At 51.9% G+C, this 22,500-nt stretch overlaps 1 protein-coding gene across 1 annotated transcript in view; it reads right to left on the bottom strand.

Moving 5' to 3' along the window:
* Positions 1-320: 320 nt before the first annotated feature.
* Positions 321-22,500, bottom strand: part of LOC133355742 (NFX1-type zinc finger-containing protein 1-like) — a 33,375-nt gene continuing 11,195 nt past the window's right edge. The window contains 15 exon segments of the mRNA XM_061573053.1: positions 321-2,970; positions 3,504-4,708; positions 4,710-5,656; positions 7,708-7,803; positions 8,911-9,021; positions 9,851-9,996; positions 11,181-11,335; positions 11,845-11,981; positions 13,548-13,786; positions 14,676-14,787; positions 15,940-16,086; positions 17,903-18,048; positions 18,611-18,739; positions 19,933-21,870; positions 22,298-22,376. Coding sequence (XP_061429037.1) covers positions 2,594-2,970; positions 3,504-4,708; positions 4,710-5,656; positions 7,708-7,803; positions 8,911-9,021; positions 9,851-9,996; positions 11,181-11,335; positions 11,845-11,981; positions 13,548-13,786; positions 14,676-14,787; positions 15,940-16,086; positions 17,903-18,048; positions 18,611-18,739; positions 19,933-21,870; positions 22,298-22,376 — 5,964 coding nt within the window. The 3' untranslated portion in view covers positions 321-2,593.

Genomic DNA, 22,500 nt, shown 5'->3' with positions numbered 1-22,500 from the left:
TTCTTTTGAACAAAAGACTCGAGTGTGGTCACCATCGAACAAAAAGATCACGACATCGTGCACTTTCAGATGCGCTTCTGTGGCTGTCTGGAATGGTCTTCCTTCCGACATTAGGAAGTCATTGGAACTATGCACTTTTAAATCTAAATGGAAAACTACACTTTTTGGAACTGCTTTTAGTCTTTATTTTATTGTCCTTCCCCCGCACCTCTGATCAGCACAGTTGGCTACGTACGGTACGAAAAGAGGTTCAACATACATGCATAGTTATACGGTGCACATACAGTATGCATATATTAAGTGCACTAATAGGCTCAATGTGAGATTTAACAATTTTATTAAACCCGTTCGCGAACTGTGGATTTCCCGGTTGGTCTGTGTGTTGAGTTTGCACAGTAGTGCATGGCGGAAGCTTTAACAGAAGAAATTCCTCGACACGCAGACCCGTCCGGAAAAAAACAACCCGGAAAAGCATTTGAGATTAAAATCAGCTACGAAAACCTACGGGGTTAAATTTTTTCAGCAAACAATGGAATAATATAACCCCAAAAAGCGCAACATCTCCGAAGGCACTGACATCAATTTGCTTTGAACAAGTGCGAGCTCAGGGGTCGGCAACCTGCAACTCCGGAGCCGCATGCGGTTCTTCAAGGACTGCTGTGCGGCTCGTGAAATATTTAGTTTTTTTTTACCAAATTGGGATAAACATTGCCCTTATTATTTTGGTTACAGACCCCTGTACCATCGCTGGTCGAGTTACTGCAAAATAATGCAATATAACAGCGCGTACATTCGTCATCGGCATCTGCGCTATTTGCATAGCCACCACGAAGGTGCCCACGTTTTACGGATGGGTAAAGTTTGCCAGTACGGGGGGTGATGTTGCTCTGCGGTTTCACCAAATAACGTAAATGTGCAGCTAAATTTGTAAAAATGTGCCCATTACGCATGGCCTGACTCTGTTCCGAACAAAAACACCACCAAGGGGTCTTTAAGGCACCCTGTGAAGCAGCTGGCCATGTACTTTTCAGTTATTTCACATTTTTTGGCTGTTTTGCTATTCCAGTCCTTTGTAGCCATGATACCATTTCCCTCAACACAGCACAGAAAGTGTGAGATTAACAACACCACACTCCCGCATGCCAACAAGCCCTTTTTCTTAACGTCATAAAATGTGCATTTTAAACACTAGGCAAGCAACACTTCATTGATAAAGCACAGTTTTACAAACACGTAAAATGTGTTATAATTTATCACAGGTGACAAATAATAACGCCACTTGTGAAAGATCCTTTTTAAAATATAAAACTAAACTAAATTATTTGTATTTTATCAGATAAGGCACACCGAGCTATGTAGCTCTTTTTCAGAAGCAACTTGGCAACAAATAATAGCTCAACAAAGTGGTTTACATCATGGGACCTCCTTTGCCAGTACCAAAATATACTCATCGGATTTTTCCCCTTTTTTTCTGGCAACAAAACTGACACCTTTTGCAAGGAATCATGCTTACATTAACTACAATACTTGCAGTCAAATGCAAACAAAAAACAATACTCTGATAATTTATGCATTGTCTTTGAAACGGATTGGTCCACACCAGAGATAACTTTCTTTAGAGCCGGCAGCCCGTTACCTGCCCGGGTCATGCTGTGTAGTATTCCCCGAGTGTTAGTGAGATTAGGAACGGTGATCACCACCCTGCGTATAATTCTCCAGTTGGTTGTTATGCGTTAATAAAGTGTTGCCTCCAAGTTGAGCGTGCGCTTCAGTCAAACCCACTATAATCTGACTGGTACTCATTTTCTCACTGCTCTCAACTTACTTCTTTTCTGAAGCAGCCCAAAAACTGACGAATGTCACTGCCACCCTTCCAATTGCTCATGATGACACTCACTGTGAATGGAAGCTGAATGTTATAAAACTGCTTGCACTTTAATCAAAGAAACACATAAGCAAGTACAGCTATACACTATACTATACGAATATGCAATAAATGAAAGCTACTGTCTACAAATGTATATTACACATGCAGCGAAACATAAATGATTGACACTTTACTCCGACTTCACGTGGGCTTTCTGACAAATATAGCGTAATAAAGACATTAACGTTAGTTGAATACACCCGTGAGCGCCATTGTTGGTCGCTGGGTGAATGTGTGGCTAATTAACTTTCCAAGTAATTTACTTAGCTATGATAGCTGACGTTAGTGATGGTTGATTGGCAATCGGAAATTGGCCCGTTTTCACTAAAAACGTTTGTTTCCACTCGATAGTGATGTAGCCTATGTAACACTCATTACATTCTAGTTTTCCACTTTTTAATACATTTTAAATGAATGAAATGGAGAGACAGTACAGTGTTTGACATTGATTGTACCTACCCACAGCAGTCGAGCATCGGCTTCAATATATTGGGGGGGATATTTTTAGCATATTTGAATATTGGGGGGGATGTGTTCCCACCAAAATATATTTTAATTACGGCCTTTACGCTGTACGACCACAACGAACACGCATCGGCGAGTTTACCCGACCCCCCTACCTCCCGTACGCCGGCTCTACACCGCAGTTCCTGGGCCCGTGACGCGTCACAGAAAATCGGGCAGCTGGTCGTAGTTGAACATGTTGTTGGCGGTGTTTGACCAGGCGGCGTGCCGCGCGCCATCCATCTCCGTGGCGACCGCGTTGCCGGCCTGCAGGCTGTGGTGCTCCCCGCCAATTTGCTCGCCGCACTCGGGGCACGTTCCTTTCTGCATGGCGCCGCCGCACTCGCCGATAGCGTACACGTGGCCGCGGGGGCACTTGTACCAGTGGCCTGGCTTCAGGCCGATGGCCTTCACGATGGACGCGCGCTCCGAGTCCGAGATGCCGAGGCCGCTCTTGGGAAGCTCCTCCTGGAGGCTCTCGGCGAGCCGGCGCACCTCCTTCTCCTGCTCGGGCCCGAACCTCCGCTTGTTCGTGAGAGCTAGGCGTGCGCACAGCAGAGGGATGGAATGATCGGGCACTCCGGTTAGATCGCTCACGTAGGCGTTCGCGGTTGTGCTGTATGACATATCTCCGGGGTCCTCCGGTATTTCCTTCTGCATTTAGAATCAGCATGCGTGTAGATTATTTGGCTGCTATACATTTCCACGCGATAAGCCACTTCGTTGAGGTATAATTTGTGATGGCCAGGTCGCTTCGGAAAAAGAGCTATAGAGCTCAGTCGGGTTTACCTGGTGAAAAAAAAATATAGTCAAAATATATTGGTCCGACGTGCTGGGAACTTCATCGATAACTGAAGTGAAGAAGCTCCCGGCACGCGGAGCAAAGCATCAGACATCACCACAACACACGGTATAGCTCTGCATTTCATTCGCAGAGCTGGAATGTAGCCAAATTAACTCGCAAAACCAAACATGTGATTAGCTCTTTTTGATGACAGTAAGAGAAGGTGATGATGATGGCGATGACAACAACAAAGGACGATTATAACAATTGAGTTGGAAACACGCTCACTTTTCATGATCTCTTCGCCGATCGCAGTTGCTGCGTCGGACACCTTGGCCATGCTACTGGCGACGCTCATGCCCGCCTGCACCTTGATGAGGAAGCTCAGACGCAGCGTCTCCGTCCGCAGGTCCTGCAGCTGCTGCTCCGTCAGCCCAGCCGTCTGCTGCTCGCACATCCACTCCACCAGCTTGTCGAGGGCCTCCTTGACTACCTCCTTCCTCTCCGTACTGATCTTCGACAGCTCCGGCCTCAGCTTGGCGATGTCCGCCAGTAGCGTGGCTTTGTTCTCCAGAGTGTTCACCTGCAGGAGGTTTAGCTCTCCCGCCAGCAGCGCACTCAGAAAATCCGTTGGGATATTCCACTCGGATACCGTCGTCCTGTCCGTGAGGAGGTCGAGCATCGCGCGCAGCGGCGACGCGGGCAGCGATTTGGGGTTCACCTTCGCGAGGATCTCCCGCACGCGGTTCTTCGCCTGCGCGATCTCCTCGTCGCTTCCCCACAGCTTGCGCTTCACGGCCTCGATGTCCCCGAGCGTGCGCTTGATGATGTTGCCGTAGCGCAGGTTCCGCCGGATCGGCGTCTTGCACTTGGGGCACTCCTTGAGCTTCACGACAACGGGCGTCTCTTCGCCGTCGCCCGCGCCCCCGCCGCCGCCGTCCTCGCTCGTCTCCATCCACCGGTCGAGTCCCGTGCCCTCGATGAGGTGCTCACAGTCCTCCAGCAAGACGAAGCGCGCGGACGGCTCGTCCTCGTTCCCAAAGAAGATCTCGGTGACCTCGGCGGCGTGGCAAATGCGGCACTTGGAGGGGCACGGCTCCCCGCAGTAGCCCACGCACGCGTGGCCGCACGGCAGGTGGCGGCGGCGGCAAGGCTTGTCGCAGCGCGGGCGGTCGCACTCCTCGTAGCACAGTCGCCGGCAAATGTAGTGCCCGCAGCGCCATTCGCACGGCTCGACACACGGCATGCACGGCTGGCCGCACGGCCGCGCGCACGCGCTGTGCACGCAGCGGTTACGGCAGCGCAGCGCGCACGGGGGGCAGCCACGCGCCGCGCACGGCGCGGTGCACTGGTGCGAGCAGGGCAGCGAGCGCTCGCACGCTTCCCCGCACGCTGCATGCCACCGCCCGTTCTTGCACCTCTGGCAGTTCCCGTGGCACGCGTGGCCACACGCCAGCGCCGTCTGGCAGCGCACGTGGCACGGCCTAGGCTCGTGTCTGCAGGCCGCACGGCACCTTACACTCGTGCCCGCACGCCTGCCTCTCTTTCACCAGCACCGCGCACGAGGCTGGGCAATCCTGGCCGCAGGGACGGGGGCATGCGTGGCCGCACGCCTGCGGCTTCGGGCACGGCACCAGGCAGGAGAAGCTCGCTGCATCCACGTGACACGGCACCATCTGCTCATGCCCGCACGCCGCCATCGTCTTGGCCACGGGCTCCGTGCACTTCCCGCACCGTTTGTGGCAAACCTTGCGGCACCGGTGCCCGAGCTCGCAGATCGTGCGGCTGCACGGCTTCTGGCACTTTAACTTTTTGTGCTCGGGGTCCTCCGTGTGGCAGCTGCGTGTGCACACGTGCCCGCAGTCCAGCCGGAACTCGCACAGCAGCTCGCATCCACCCTCAGGTACCCGTGCAAAGTCCTTGGCGGTCACCACCGCCGTCTCGCGCTCCGGGTGGTTTTGGCAGCGCAGCCTGAGCGCAGGGCCGATGCGCCCGCCGGCCTGCAGCTCGCCGATCACGCGTTTCCAGAGGGGCACCGCCGATAGCATCTTTGCGTCGCCCACGATGAAGAAGCCGATGCGCGCGCGCGACAGCGCCACGCACACGCGGTTGTCGATGTTTAGGAAGCCCGTCTGGCCCCGGGCGTTGCTGCGCACGAGGGACAATAGCACCAGGTCGTTCTCCTCGCCCTGGTACTTGTCCACGACGCACACGCGCACGCCGCCGTAGCGATCGCGTGGCAAGCGCTTGCGCAGCGCCAGCAGCTGGCCCGTGTAGGTGGTGAGCACGGTGATGCGCTCCTGCGCGTAGCCCTGCAGCAGAAGGTGCTTGCAGAGCGCGACCACGAAGTCCGCCTCGTGCAGGTTCTGCCGGCTCTTGGTGTCCTTCACCTCCACCTCCGCGTGAGAGTGCTGCACGAAGTACAGGTTCGTGGCGACGCCCTGCCAATACATTATTTTGATTACTTTTCTGCATTAATTTAAAGTGATTTGTGTACCTTTCCTATACTTTGCATTCATGCCGTGTTTTTGCATTGTTTGTTATACAATTCTGGCCCAATGTCCCTTACAGGACATCTGTGAAAAAAGAGCTTTAGAACTAATCGGATTCCTCCAGTATAAATACAATATTCTTATTCTCAACAGCGTCAGCAACGTTAGCGATGGACGCAAAACGAATGGAGATGGCCACAGCCACCCACCGGAAAACCGAAGTGCCACCGTTATGAGACGATCGAGCCTGAGCGACGACACAGGCCAAGTTTTCGTGACGTCATTCGAGTCTGCAGTGCAGCCGAGCAAGACCACACACACGTGGTAACTGGCCGTGTGTGTATGCGGTAACTGGCTGTGTGTGTATACGGCTTAACTCGGCTCTGAGGGGTGGGGGGTGTAGAGGTACTGTGCAACTCGGATTTCGCGCATGCGCCGCCATCTTCTCAGTCCCATCGTGTTCTCTCGCGTGCGTAGCTACGAGTTCTCGTTTTAATCGGCACAGACTTTATCGCAAAATATCGTCGCAACCCTTCAACACGACTCATCCACTCCTCAAGGTAAGAGTATAAAATGATAGGTTAAGGAATTTTTTTAAATGCTGTTTAAGAGTCTGCCTTTTTTACACTAAGAATGGTTTTCTGTTCGAGTTATTGCTTTAAAATGTCATAAAACGATTTAAAGTGTACAGGGCTGCTTTGAAACACTCAGAAAAATGGTTTTCAATTAAGTGGTTTTTTTTTCTTAGAATTGGTTATAAATGTGTGTACATTATGTGTAGTGCAGGCAGTGTACATGTGCAGTCCGTATTTTGGTTGCTTTTGCTATGGGGGAAAATTCCCCGTGATTCGTCGTTTCGTTATATGTCGCAACTTTCTGGTCCCTAACCCCAACGTATATCGGGGACCCCCTGTGCATAGCTCAGCAGGCCCTTACCTGGTAAAATAAAAAGTTTTATAGTTTCATAGTAAATGGGAAGCCAGTGGAGTCGAAGGAGAAAAGGCAAAGTGGGGGAGGGGGGGGGGGGCTGGAGCCCCTTGTCGCCCCCCTTTGTCTTCCCAACGATGCCCCCCCAACTTCGAATAGGACCTATCCCAACCCCTCCTTAGCAATCCCTTTTGTTTGACTGCATCAAAACTACACCACCACTTACAATAACCCCATTTTTCCTTTCAAATTATTATCATAGCTGTGTACAATTGTATAATTGTTGTAAAGCGCCTTATTAAAAATACTATATGAATCCCATTAGATTATAAGTAGATAAGATCATAAAACATGATACTGGCAAAAGGGGCCCATAGATATAACTGCTCGACCCGAGCTACAAATGCTCTGACACTGGCAATGTCTCCGACTCGTCGCCTTTTGGTGTCTTCTTGTCTGACACTGCAATGTCTCCGACTCTTCGCCTTTTGGCGTCCTCTAGTCTGACACTGGTGGCGAGACTAGGCCATAAAGAAGGCTGTTGTCTCTGATGTAGGCCAGTCAGTTTCGAAGACAATGCATCATAGATTATCAGAGAATGTTTCTCGGCATGTTTTGTCACAAGTACGTGTGGTTAATGCATACTTGATTCCTTGCAAAAGGTTTCTATTTGGTGTTTTTACACCTGAACGCCTCCTGTTTTATTGGCAGAAAGTGCAAAAACCTCTTCTTAGTTTTCATTCAAACAAAACGTGCTGCTCAAATGAACACGACAGGGTCCTGCTACGCACGCCTCTCCCGAGCCATGGACGCGTTTATCTCCCCATAATCCATCTCTACTTTCATCTCATAATCCGTCTCCACTTCTCAACGTGTCCGGCATCAGTGGATTCGAGGCGCAAGACGTTCGGTGGAGCTCGCAAAGCGCAACCACGGCGCCTTCCTCCGCGACGACCCCCTCTATAACAACGGTGGAGATTCCAGCTCGCGTTGTTGTTCATCGACTCTACATCTACATTACGGATTCGAGCGCGGGCCCTGGGGCGTCTCTCCCCCCAGCGCACGGCCCTCACCTTCACGTTCTCGTACTCCAGGACGGACGGGTGGTTCTCCAGACGATCGTAAATGTGCGGCACCAGCAGCTTCGCGATCTCCGGCCGCATGCGGTGCTGCGTGTGCGCGCGTACGTGAGCGTGCAGAAAATACAGAGTCTCGTTACGCACAGCTATCCCTTGCCAAGGACACTTTTCTCTTGGTTGAATCTCACTCGCGTCTGAAATGTAGAGCCGACATTGGGGTAATGTTGGGCCGACATTGGGGTAATGTTTGGCCAACGTTGGGGTAATGTTGGTCCGACATTGCTTTCAACTACCACGCCCCAAACCACACCCCAACGTTGTACGTTTACTGGGTGATGATATCCCACCTGTGCTAACCCTGGAAACGTTGAAGGCAAGAGTTAAGGGCGCAGCTCTGCAATTACCCGCTCACACCACTGCTGGCAAAAACACTTCCACTGGAGGGAACTCTAGAGGGTATCTTGGTCTACTCTTCCAAACTGCCCAGATGTCTTGGAAGAGGTGGGAGTACCCACATTTTACCCCACCATGATAGGAAACCTGCCGATTGACTAACTGCGACGCCCCCATCTGACAAAACAAACCTCGCCACGTTCGTCAATAACGCAGTTTGTGGCCTAACAAATAAAAATATATAAATGGGGACGTTTCAGGCCATGGCCCTTCTACCCAGCACATAGAGAGGCCAGAGAGGTAATTCCTTCAACTCGGTGGACAGAGGTGGTGGGTGGTGCGTGGTGCGGTGGATTTAGGGAACTGGCGCCGTTGTTTCAATTGCCACGCCGGTGACCTCTGGATTCCAAATCCAGCGTGTGAAGGAGGCGGCAACGAAGGCGAGTGGCTCTCACGGTGGCGAGATGTTATCTGCCTCACCTGGTATGCAGGAGTTCGTGGGTTCGATTCCGACCCTGATGCCTACTGTATATTTGGAGTTTGTGTGGCTCTCTCACTGTGGGTGGCATGGGCTTTTTCTCTGGGTCCTCCAGTTTTTCCCTCCCACATTTAGAAGCAACGGGCTTTCACATTATCTGGCTGCTATAAATTTCCACATGAGAAGCCATCATTTGTGATAGCCGGGCCGCTTCTGAAAAAGAGCTATACAGCTCAGTGGGCTTTACCTGGCACAATAAAATTAGTTTAGTCTTAGTTCAGAGTGCCGTAACGGCGTGCGGCGGCCGGGTGCGGCGCAGCGCTCACCTGGATGCTAAGCCGGGCGAAGGGGACGCTGTTCTTGACGAGGCGCTCGAAGAGCGACACCTCCAGGTTGTAGTGCTTGGCAAGCTCGTACACGCTGGCGCTCGGCCGCAGCTGCCGGCGGGGCCGGACAACGGGCATCACAAACACACGCGGGGGAAGCAAGGCAACGCTCACGATGCACGCAACATACACGCTCGGGCTCATGCGCGCAACACATATACGCACACGCGCGATATACACACGCACATGATGTATGCATGCACGCGATACACAAACGCACACACATACGCAATACACACACATGCTCGCGATATACACACGCATGCACACGTGCCTCACGTGGAATCAATGCACGTGTGAACACAATTGTGTTTTCGCGAGCACATTTAATGTGTACCCCAGATAATCCACCCAGTCAACAGCCGCACCGCCCCTGGTAAGGCAATGCCGATGGTGAAAATGGTGGTGATGCTGACGATGAGAAAACGGTGGGGTGACGATGGACACGCTTGATGATGTATGCTTTCAGTATGCATCGGTGAAAAGCACTGGCAAACGCAAGGGTGTGTAATAAAACAACAGCCAGAGACAGGGACAGTGGTTACGATGACGACGACGATGATAGTGAAGCTCGATCTATAATGGTGATGACATTGATCTCGAATATGGTGATTATAGTGATCAAACGACAAAGATAAAACCGCGATGACGTGCGACGATGACGAAGATGACAATGATGACAACGGTAACTGGCCACATACAGGAGTCGGTTGGACAGACGGAGGCTCCGAACAAACCTGCTCCTCCTTCTTCCGTACGGCTGATGTAGATTCAGAGCAACGACTACAATTTCACATTCAGGTGGTCAAGCCAGATAACCGCATCAGGAGCAGCGGAGTGTATCGCTGTGATGTCTCCTTTATGTTTGTGGGCAACAAACCTGCTGATGATCCCCAATGAGGATGAGATGCTTGCAGGCGCTACTCAGCGTGGTGATGATGTGAGCTTCCAGGACCTCGGCCGCTTCCTCCACGATGACGATCTGGGGCCGCACCTTCTGCAGGATTCCCCGGAACTTGGCGGCCCCTGGGGGGGGACACGGACGACGCGTCGGAGGTCACCGGATGTCGCCGGAAGTCGCCAGCGTGCTTGCGCCATTCCGCGTAGCGTCACAGCGCACCGTGGCCAAATATAAACTATATTTTTTCCTTAAGCAGGTAAGGCCCGCTGAGCTATATAGCTTTTTAGAAGCAACCTGGTTATCACAAATGATAGCTCAACGAAGTGGCTTATCGTCATGTAACTTTTATTGCGATGCATAATTTAAATTCTTATTGATGTACAGGAATCCATCGACAACCGCAGTTTCATGTACCAATTGCGGCCTGGAAATTTGAGTATCCACAGGTAAGCACGGTGTTAAGAAAGTCACATGACGTGTATATTACGTCATTGCATCCCAGCATGACATCATTGTATTGTGTGATGTCGTCAAAGAAGTACTGTACCGATAACGTTAGTTTAATTTTCTTCCGATTCCAGGAAAGGGTTAATTTTGCCCTTAATCATGGACCTGAAGCGTGCAGCGAGTGGTGAAGGTGAGATTGTCACGTGGGCTGAGCCTCTACTCTTTCTAAACAGCCCCTTCCCCCATGATCTCATTGTCATCGTCATCACCATCGTTAGTAGTAAAGGTATTGTACTGAATTTTATTCAGTGTTTAGTTAATAAACAGGGAACTTACTTAAGCTATGACGAGTCTGACCTTGGCCGTGGTTCCCCAATCCACTATTTTCCACAGGCCCTCTACTTTACCAATCGCTGACTTGCCTACCGCGGCATTTTACAGGAACCTAGCCCCCTGTGATTGGTGAGGGATTGCTGTCATGTGATATACGTATTAATGTGTCCATCTATGTGAAGCGTTCTGTGACAATAAAATTGCACATTAAACTTGAACTTTAGATACATGTATGTCTGTTTAACTTCTTTCGCACCGTACGTAGCGAACCATGCTAATCAGAGGTATGGGGCAAGGACAAGAAACCAAACACAAAAAGGAGTTCTAAAGAAATGAGTTTTCAATCTAGATGATTTAAAAGTACATAGCTCCAGTGGCTTCCGAATATCGGAAGGGCCAGCCAAAAGCCACTGCGAAGATGACCGGAGTTTGCGTGATGGTTTATGCTCCTTGACGAGATCATAAGCACGAATAAAGATGAAAGTTGCGAATCACAGTTTGCGAATGCGGTTGTGCGGAGGGGCCTTGCCTGTCGTGGTCATGCCGATGACAGTTGCCTCCTTCAGGATGCCGTGGTCCTCTTCGTCCCGCACCTCTGACAGTTGGTCCGCCAGCCTCTGGTACTTGTCCTCCTCGTCCGCGATCATGTCCCGGATGCTCGTCTGGTACCTGGTCACCCACAGCCTGCACGGCACGGCATGCGCACACACACACACAGACAAAGATCCTCCATATAGCCTTGAGAGACTGTTGGTTTTCCGGTCTTGGATAACGCGCGCTGAGGGATTCACAAGCGGCGGCGCTGGGCTCACACCAGGCCGGGTCTCGCGAGAAGCGGCGGCGAGGTCGCAGCAATCGTCCCCGTCGCATTCCAGTTTCTCACAGAATTCACAATCAGGAATCCGGATGAGCTATGAAGCTCTTCATCATAGGCATGCCCATATATGGGCGTGTCAGCCAATCTGCCTGCATGCGTCAACTGGCTGAGACGAGGTGGAGTTTGCAGCTCCCCAAAGCTGGATCAACGGTCCACCACTGCCAGAACGTCTGACATGGTTTGCGAGCCACCGTGAAATCAATAAGCAGCTGACACTTTATCGTGCCTTCGCATTTGAGTTGTGTTCCCAATTTTTAGACGATTAAAGAAAGAAAAAATAGTTTTAAGGAAGGAGACAGCACCGGCAGTCTCGTACCGGTACAAACGCCACCGCTCTGCCATCGCCAGGTGCCAGACGTTCTGGACTTGTTTCTCCTCCTCGTCAGACGTGAAGGCCACCTTTTTCAGCTCGCTCGTCACCATCCTCTTCATGTTCCGCTTGCTCATGGTGCTCTGCACACCACAGGGGAGGAACGCGACGCCGGTTGCTCCGTCACGAGTTCCTCCGTTTGAGCGCTCGGCTCTCCGTCAGAAGGCTGCAGGCTCGACGTCTCGAGTCAAAAGTCGAATTTATGTATTTTTTGTTACCACTGATTTATCCGGAGAGGGCCACGCCGAGTCGCGGGACCCCTCCTCAGAAGGGTCCTGCCGCCGCCGCCACTACTTTGGGGGTTATTATTTTAGGATGTTTTCAGCCGATTATTAACGAGGTTGTGTTTGTTAGGAAACCGGAGAAAACCCACGCATTGCGCGAGGGGGGGAGGGGCAACGCTCTATCCCCCGATTAGTTAACTTGCTGCACCGCCTTCTCCTGGCGAGCCAGGGCATGGCAACTCTACACTCCCAGCATGTGCTGTGATCCACCAACCCTCACTGCCTCGACAGTGCTGGTTCACAGTAGACACGTACAGCGTAGCCATCACAGCCCAGACTTGGCCCATTCATCCCTTCCGATCCCTGGATGAGAATCGCTTTGAAGTGACCGGGCGGCTTAGCAGTCAGAGTGCCGAGCCAGCACCAACGAGTCTGCTGGGTTCGAATCCAGGCAGCTGCTTGTGTTTAAACCCAGCCCTACAGGTGTCCGTATCCTTTATATAAACAGGAGATAAAATCAACTGCTCTTTGTGTGTTTACCTCCAATTACCGCGGTTAGCCACGTATGGCGTGAAAGAAGTTCAACACACGTACAAGTGGAGCGAGTTCCTGGTCTCAGCCCTGTCACAAATGACTGCACTAAAGAACTTGGTTCCGGGTAATTCTTATTAATTACATTATTTACTCTGAGAATTAAAATATGGAATTGTCTGTCATGCGAGGAACCTCCCTCTCATGTGCTGAGCAAGTGTCACCCTCTACTGTGTGCGGACGAGAGATCATTGGAGTAAGGGACCTCAGATGTAGCTCCGTGATAGCCACTTCCATGCGTCGTTCTCTAACGCGAAGGGTCGCACCGCTCTGCGAGAAATCAAAAGGGATTCTTCCTCGTATGGTGACGTTCAGTACAGACAGAATAAGAGGCAGGTGTGGACACCTGGGGGCACCGCAATGGCGCGATGTGAACTACCTCTCCTGATATACAGGCGGTCGTGGGTTCGATCTCAACCATGATGCCTGTATATTTCCATGGTGGTCACGTAGATTTTTCTACGGGTCCTCTAGTTTTTTCCTCGACATTTAGAATCAACGTGCGTCTAGAGTATTTAGCTGCTGCAAATTTTCTGCACGGTGACAAGCAACTCCATTGGGCTATCATTTGCGAGAGCCAGGTCGCTTCTGAAAAAGAGCAACATAGTTCAGTGGGGCCTTACCTGGTGAAACAAAAGGTATTCTTTGGGTCTTTCGGTCATGTACGTGACCCAAAGAATATTAATTCCTACAGTCACGAAAGCTTTAAGTCAATATTTAAACAAAAGGTAGTTTAAGAGTTTTAGTTTAGACGGACGAGCCGCAGAAACAAAACAGAGCCGCGGGAGCTGACAAACGAAGGTAGCGGCAGTGCGGAGTGGCAGGAACCCTCACCTGCCACCTGCCCCCCTCCTCCTCCTCCTCCCCCTCCTCTCCAGCCCCACGGTCCTCGACGCTGAAGGCGACGAACTGTCGGTGGCGCTCGTTCATCGCGCGGCGCCGCTCCGCAATCTTCTCGTGCTGCGTGCGGTCCTCCTCTATCATGCGGTTCCCCACCAGCTCTTCCTCCAGCTCCTCCTCCGGCTTCTCCAGCAAATCCTCCAGCTCCTCCTCATCTTGTCCTGGCTGTGCCCCTGCTTGGACGCAGCGCGTGCATGGCGAGGTCGTGCCGATACAGGTCAGGTCGCCGTTTGTCATCATTGTCGCTAGGAATTTGTAACGCGCGTAGTTGCTTGTCGGTCTCAGCGAGAGAGACAGAGAATGATTCAGAGACACGGGAAACCACAGACAGACAAGTGGGACGGCAGCAGCCAGAAATCGGCGACAATAACAACTTCCCCAAGCTCTGCCGTCCTATGTTGCGATATTGGGCTCACTTCATCAATGAGTGATTATTCACGTGGGAGGAAATCGGAACACCCGATCGGCGTATGGATTGAAATCAACCGACTTGCTGTATTGCCGCCGTACCCTGGCACATAAGCCAGGAGACGATGACCTCGCGGGCAGGGAGAAAGTTCTTACAAATGCACGTGCGTGTGATCCACCAACGCTCGCTCCGGTCTCCACAGGCCTGGGCCCGCACCTCCGTGTAAATCGGAGGTGCGGGGCAAAGAAAACAAACTTAACACAAAAAGCAGTTTTAAAGAAATGAGTTTTCAATCTCCATTATTTAAAATTGCAGAGCTCCAGTGGCTTCTTAACATCGAAACGAGTAGCGTTTGAGACAGCCACAGGAGTGCATCTGAAAGCGTGCGGTGCGGTGACCATCTTTGGCTAGCCAAAAGCCACTGCGAGGATGACCGGAGTTTGCGTAATGATGGTTTATGCTCCTTGACAAGATCAGCAAGTTATTGTGGTTCATTTGTGGCAAGCACCTTGTGTGTAATGAGCGCGACCTGATAATGTGTTTGTTTGGCAACCGGTAGACAATGCGGGCTCGGCGAGCACTGGATGGACACGGTGGGATCTTGCAGTGCCCGTCACGACCACGTGACAACCCATTGCCTTGTAGCCTCTCACCTCCATGCACTCCTGGGAGTTGCTGAGCTCCGATCTCTGAGAATCCGAGGCCGAGCCACTCCATGATGTATGACACGCGCTTGCTTCCCATCACCATCTGCTGCATGCACTGCTGCTCGCGCGCAAACAGGCGTCTTGTCTTCAGCGTGGATTCAAACGACTAAAACTAAACTGTTCGACTATTTTATTATTTTACAAAGTAAGAAGGCCTACTGAGCTATATAGCTTTTTTCAGAAGCGACCTGGCCACAAACGATAGCTCAACGAAGCGGCTTATCGTCATGTGGAAATTTATAGCGGCCAAATTCTCTGAATGCATGATGTTGATTCTAAATGTAGAGCAAAAAACCGGAGGACCCGCAGAAAAATCCACGGCAACCACTGGGTGAACATGCAAACTCCAAATATAGAGCAGGCGACAGGGTCGGGATGGAACCCACGACCTTCTGCATAACAGGCGAGGCACCCATCCTCAACCCCGAAAGCGATGGGTGTTGCCAGATCTGACATTTTTAGCCCCAGATTTAGAGCTGTCGTGCAGAGTGAATTAGACTCGAGGTGGATTCTCCCCACCTTACATTAGAAAGGTGATGCAGATCAAGCCAAACAACTGATCACTTTATTCCTCAGCCTAAACACTCTACCAACCACCACACCTCTGGAACAATCTCCCCGAAGCAATCCGCACACTCAACTCCATCGCTACATTCAGGTCACAACTCAACAACACATTTCCTTGCACTGGCATAGAACACACATTAATATGATGGCGCTGTGAGTGGTAGATCTGTGCCACTCAAAGCGCCATTAAATTGACTTCACTTCACTTGACCATCCGATTAGCACGGTTGGCTACGTGCGGTGGCGAAATAAGTTTAACATACACATGTACAATCTAGATTTGAAGTTTTCGTGACTGCAGGGATCCATACTCTTTGGTTCTTTCGGTAAAGTCACGTAGGTATAAAATAAAATAAATTTAATCACGACGTTTCGGACACAACACAAGCGTCCGTCATCAGGTGGGACAACCACAACAAGAAACAATTGCTGAAGTGGGCAAAAGGGCTGCTGTAACGTCGTGATTACATTTTTATTTATTTTATACCTTACCGAAAGAACGAAAAGAGTATACACATGTACATTGGCGTTTGTCCTTAACATTGCCTGCCATGAGAGTAGACAAAGTGCAGACGCAATCGCAAGAGAGATAGCGAGGCCACAAAGAGAGGGACAGTCGCTCGAATCGCGAGCAACAACTCACCTTCACGACCTCCTCCAGCTGCTCCCAGTGCTCTCTGTCGACATGGCTCATCAGCACCGAGTCTCTGAGGATGCCCAAGTGAGTGGCCATCAGCTGCGCCGTCTTCTCCTCCAGCATCTGCTGGCATTGGGCCATCTCGGTCTTCACCTGCATGGGGGGGTGGCGGGCAGAGCGGTCACACCCTCCGCATGCACCTAGCCTGGCACACACACACCGAGACCGGCAAGACCGCCCATCCCCCTCCCCCGAATAGAAGATGAAAAGGAAAGCCCACGCAACCCACGGAAACAAAAAACGAAACGGCTCTCATCCCGCCGACGCAAACTTTGGGGGCAAGTGCTGGGCCGCGGGATGCCACGAAGGAGAGCGGGGACTCACAGGCCACTCCTAAATACATAAATAATCTTTCGCACTTCATCTCATCTCTTTCTCGCATCACATTCTCTCTCATCACTTTATCGTACCACTTTATCCTATTACTTTATCTCGTCACTTTATCTCTCGTCACTTTTTTTCTCTCTCTCTCTCCCTCGATACTGTTCTGTAGAGTTCCAGATGGGATTCGCGGATAACCGAAATCACAGACAGCAGGTTCGTGAATAACACGGGAATACCGATGTTATCTCTTGCTTGGGTTCGAGTCTTCCCAGTTTGTGTTGGGAAGTCTTCCTCCAATTTGGCCAACACCACTTTACACCACCGTTCAGTTCACGTCGGATCACTATTGACCCGCCCATATCGTGAGAAAAAAAGCTTCCGAGCTCATTGGATTCCTCCCGTCTAAATAAAGATTCCAATTCTGATCGTCACAAGGAGCTACTATAAAACCAGTTAAGGCCCACTGAGCTATACAGCTCTTCTTCAGAAGCGACCTGGCCACAAATGATAGTTCAACGAAGAGGCTTATGATGTGTAAATTTATAGCAGCCAAATACTTGCACGCCGATTCTAAATGTGGAGGGAAAAACCGGAGGACTCGGAAAAAATCCACATGGCCACAGGGAGAAAGACACTGCAAACTCCAAATACAGTAGAACCTCGGAGATCGAATGCCCCAGAACTCGATCAATTTGGTGATCGAACAAAATTTTCGGCCATTTTTTGCCCTGGATATCGAACAAAAATTCGGAGGTCAAACAACTGGAAAGAACCTGTATGGGCCGAGACGCGTAGCCAGGGCGACCGAGACAAATGCGAATGACCCAGTTTACGTGTAGCTCTCGCCGAGTGCAGACCCGCAAAACATCTTGATCAGTTTTTAGTAAAAAGGCCCTCAAGTGAATCACAGTTAGTGGTAGAAAAAAGGCAAAGAAAAGAAAGAACCCCAGAAGGGCAGTTACCCAACGTTTTTATGGAGGGGTCTCCCCTTCCAAGCAACACTGACACCTCCTCCTCCCCTCCTCACCACCTTCCACTCAAGAGTCAAGCCATCCACTCTCCTTACTACAGGTAAAGTGAAGTTCAATTTTCATTTATTCTATTAATTATAACTGTGTTTCTTGTTTTTTGTATGCTTTTATGTACTGTTCTGTATTTTAATATTGTAAACTTTGTCTAAAAATGGCCCATAATAGGAGCATCCTTGGGTGGGGAACCAATTAATGCTATTTCCATTCATTCTTATGGGGAAAATTGATTCAGTGTTTGAACAAATCGGTGTTCGATCACGGTTTTGGAACGAATTAAGTTCGACCTCCGAGGTACCACTGTATACAGCAGGCGTCAGGGTCGGGATTGAACCCACGACCTCCTGTATACCAGACAAGGTAGTTAACATCTCGCTACCGCGGTGCCCTAAGTTACAGTGGCCATCACAATTTCCCTGAGAAAGGGCGAGGGGTGGACCAGTGGGCCACAGAGTCCAAATCCCCAATCCCCACGGTGGCGCCGGCTCAACCCCCCGCCCCGACACGGCCATCGCGAACTCCCGTCGGCTTCGGGGCTCGCCAGGGGAAGCTGAGACCTCGTAGAAGAGTCTGCGGAGGTACGCCGGCTTGTTGTCGCGATGCTTCATGCGCAGCCTCCTCAGCGTGCAGCTCTCCAGGGACTCTCGTGAGCATTGGCCGCCCACTCGCACCACGCCATCCGTGGACAACATCTTTGTGATTCCTGGGACAGGGCACAAAAACAAGTGACCAATATTACTCATTATTCATAATAAAGGTTTTTTTGGAGTTAGATCTCGTAAATAGGAATGTGTCGTTAAACCCGCCACCACCCGACACAGACAATGAGTAAGGAATTGTCACGTTAACTAAACGTGGTAATCGGTTACTACTCTAGCACACTGTTAGTCATGAGCGTGAATCGAACTCAGGTTCGGGTCGCAGGGGTCGTGGTGCAGTGCGCTAACCGCTGCGCCAAACACACACATGCACACGCACGATCAAACAACCCCCATCGAGGTCGCTCATAGCGGGGAATAGACAAAAATGACAAATCGCCATGGGCCTCATTCTCAAGCCGGTCGCACAATGGCAATATTTGTTCCGTTTATGGGGGCCTTCCCACGAACCATTCGACCCCGGACCCCAGGAACCTCTGGGAGGGGGGGCTCCTGACCCCCGTGGAACGACGAGGCATGGAGAAGCCTTCATCCAGCGGTAAAAGTTGCAACGGGCGGTCGATGCTCCATTCGTCCTGTTACGATCGCGCGCGAGAGAGATGTCACCTTCGAGGAACTGGTCCAGGGCGTGGTTGGTGTAGCAGACGACCAAGATGGGACCCGGGTCAACTTGGTTCCACGCAGCCTTGTTGTTCAGCAGCAGCTCGGCAATCTTGAGGCCCACGTAGGTCTTTCCTGCAACCATCGCAGCAACGGAGAGGTGGGATGAACTAAATTAGGTCCACAAAATGAACATTTATTTAACTCAGAGCTCCCTAATGCAGCCCTGCAACTACAGAAGGGCCTCCCCCCGAGGGAGCTGTACAGCGCCTCTCTACATGCTATTTTGGCCTACTCTTCCACGCTAAGCAAAGGTCTTGAAAATGGTCGGAGTTACCCACACTCTACTCCCCGGCAGGTCTCGTGTAGCGGACCATGACATTGATAGTGAGGATCCTGAAATGATGGGTTTTAATTATGACGATGACAACAAAGATGATATCTATGGGACCTTCTTTGGCAGTATCAAATGATCAAACAATAACAATGGGTTTAATCCTTTCTGTTCAAACACCAAATACAGTACGACTCTCGATTATTCGTGCTAATGGCGGGGAGGACGGCAGCGGATAAATAAAAATCGAGGATAATCCAAAAATAAATTAATTTTCCGCAGATCTCTATGCCAAAAACCACTAATATAAGGTATAAATGAAATTTCACGAAATAAATGAACAGATAAATCACTCAATGAAGTATAACTGATGATTGATTGTTACTCTTTCGATTTAGAACGAATCCCAACGATCAGTGATAACAACACTTTACTGCCCCCGCCCAGCAGAAAAGTGGACGACAGAGCCACGCCAATCAAAATCAATAAAACCCCGCCCACTGTTGTAAAGATATGCCACTACTGTACAGTAGGGACATATTTGTTCGGTTTATACACGTGACTTGTAATAAACATTTCCAAGAATAACAATGTATAACTGATTTGAGATGATTAATTTGGGCTTTCAGGAAAATCCATGAGTTATTAATTTTTGTCAAAATCTACTGCACATACCTTTTCGCAAGGTATCAAGTCTGATGAGTCAAGATTATGTTGTGCGGTTGGGTGACTTTAGGGTGTCGCTAGCAGGTTTATTGTTTAGTGATTATTTCGGTGTTGTGTTTATTTGTGCTCTGATAAATATCAAAGTGTCTCTTGTAAGAGTCGGTGGTTCTTCATTTTCAGTTGACTGGGCTGAGGAGTGGCTATGCGCCAAGAGTTGGATGGCTTTATGAGTGGTTTGGAGGTCCTGTCGGAACCTGGTGGACCCCGACCCAACCCTCACAATGATCACAATGATGACAACGACGCCGATGAGCACACACGCATGTACCAGTGCCGGGCGGTCCCTGGATGATGGAGAGCTCCTGGGTCACGGCGACCACCAGGGCCTCCATCTGAGACTCATCGAGCCCCATTTCCTCCTTGGTGGGCCACCTCTTTGGCTGCAGAGCGGGGGCCACGACCTGCGCCTGGGCCGTCGCGTGGCGATCCAGCAGCAGGCACGAGAAGTCGTAGCTGGGGCTCCGCGCCAGCAGCGGATCCCTAAGATACTGGGGCGCCTCCACCACCTTCTCGCAGTCCACCAGGTAGCGGCTGAAGGGCAGCTTGTTCTCGTCCACCTCCTTGAGGCCCTCCAGGACGTAGCGGAACGCCTCGAAGTACGACGTGCTTTCGGCCATGAGGAAGCACTCGCGCGGCCCGATGACGCGCAGCAACCCCCTGCTCTCGGGTGCGAACGCCACGCAGACGAAGCCCCTGCGCAGGTCCTCAGCGGAGCGCTCGGCCACCGTGCCAAAGAGCATGGTGGTGAAGCCGTCGCTCGACAGGCACACAAGCGAGCCGAACAGCAGCCGCTTTGAGTTCTCCCAGCGCACGTTGTGCAGCGCTGCCGCGTCAAAGCGCACGCTGTGTACCAGGCCCTGCGGCGTGCAGATGGGCGCCACCACGCTCGCACCCGGGTACACGCGCACGTCGTTGAAGCGGCCGTGGAGGGCACGTGCACCGCCCACGGCCGTCGCGTCCAGCACCTCAGCGATGCCCTCACGCAGCGGCCTCATGAAGTCCTCACGCAACAGCCGGAACTGCACATCCAGGTAGGTGGCCGCGTCCGGGTAGCGCCCGCACACGATGTTGGGCCGCACGAAGGGCTTGCGGTTGGGGCGGATGTCGGCGTACGACGGGTAGAGTGGCAGCTCACGGAAGTTCTCGGGCGGTTGCGAGTCCAGGCCATGCCCGATGGCCAAGCCCTCGCGTCGCCGCTCCTGCCGCGCCTGCACTTGCTGCTGCAGGTCCCGCAGCTGCCCCTCGGCATCCTTGAGGGAGCGATTGCCGCCGTGGCAGAGCGCCGTCACGGTGGCGTTGAGCAGCGTGAGCAGCAACGACGCCTCAGCGATGGAGCTGTTGGGGAAGACGGCGAGCAGCGCGCTGGCAATGTCCAGCATGGCGGAGACCAGCACCGGGTAGAGGGCGGTGCGCGCCCGTGAGCTCTCCTCCGGCATGGAGGTGATGAAAATGGGCAGCACGAGCTTCAAGAACTTGGAGTCCTTCACGAGTCCCACGAGGCAATGGTGGCTCGATCGCTTGGTTTTGGACGTGCTGGCCCTGCCGACGACCCTAATAAGCAGCTCCAGAAAATCCTTTCGGATGACCTCCAACATGAGCAGCGGCCTCAGGCCCGAGCGTGGCGTGCTCAGGCGCAGGGCAATCTCTGACGGCTCCACCTCCAGAAAGGCCTCTAGGGCCGTGAAGCTCAGGGGACGCTCCTCCTTCGGCTCGGCCCGCGGCTCTCGCGGCACGGACGAGCTGTTCCGCCGACCCCTACCGTCGCTCTCTCCGCGCTGTATGCGCGACCCTCCACGCCTAGGCTGGCTGCCAGCCCGCCCCCTAACAAGATCCAGCTCAGCTCGGTCCTCCGGACGTTGCGGCTGGCCCTCCTGGACCCCGGTGGCTTCGCGCAACCCTCTGCCCCTGCCCCGGCCACCACCGCCTCTCGGTTCGCAGGCGCCTCTCGAGTAGGGGGCCCTTCTGTTCTGACCGCGCCAGCGCGCCAAGCCAGCGTCGTCCCCGGGTGGCCCACCATCCTGCCTACACGGCCCGGACCGGGCCTCGGGGTCCGGGTGCTGTGCCATGAGCGGTCTCATGCCGCCCCTACCTTCCCGCAGACCGCCATGCCGGTCCCTGCTCACGGGCCGTGTGGCCAGGGGAAGGTCAACTATGCTGGGTATCCCCACGCAGCCGCTGGGCCTGCGGCGGTCTGCCGTTCTGGCCGCTACAAAGGGCAACACAAACGGGGTAGATGGGGGACATTGACCGTCATGCAGGCCACGTTTTACTCAAGTCAATTTCTTAAACCATAAGTCGGCCCGGGGCATAAATGATGGCGCATTCGTTACCAGAATACATATTCTTAGTTCTTTATTATTGCCATTCTACGTGACTTTACCGAAAGAACCAAGAAGATGAATCCCTGCAGTCACGAAAGCTTTAAATCGAAACAGAATACATTTACCGAGTTTGGCGCAGTCCAGCTGACATGCCCTCAAGTAGTGCGGACTCCGTAGCAGATTCATAAGAACTTGCTCAGAGGGTTTTCTTATTAATATTATTACGAGGAACCTCACGCCAGTGGGGTCGGATGGATACCGTCAAAGGAAATGTGGCATGCAGCGGGCTTGTCGGTATGACAGGGAACTCACCGGCAGTTCGGTCGATGCCAGACTCCTCCGCCATCGTGACAGGCAGAATGGGCGCGACCCTTCTGTGCCTTGCGTGATTCTGCGTGACGAGAGGAGAACCACTCAGCACCTTAACAGCTTCAAGCCATCAGTAGATCTGGTAATCACGCTGTTCTCATAGCGTGGGCACTAAGGTGCAATGTTTCACAAATACATACAGTCAG

This window comes from Lethenteron reissneri, chromosome 52 (assembly GCF_015708825.2).
Source record: "Lethenteron reissneri isolate LAM-NWPU_2019-01 chromosome 52, ASM1570882v1, whole genome shotgun sequence".
NCBI lineage: Eukaryota > Metazoa > Chordata > Hyperoartia > Petromyzontiformes > Petromyzontidae > Lethenteron > Lethenteron reissneri.
The sequence above is the reverse complement of the archived record's forward strand: the minus strand, read 5'-3'. Positions and strand labels throughout refer to the sequence as shown.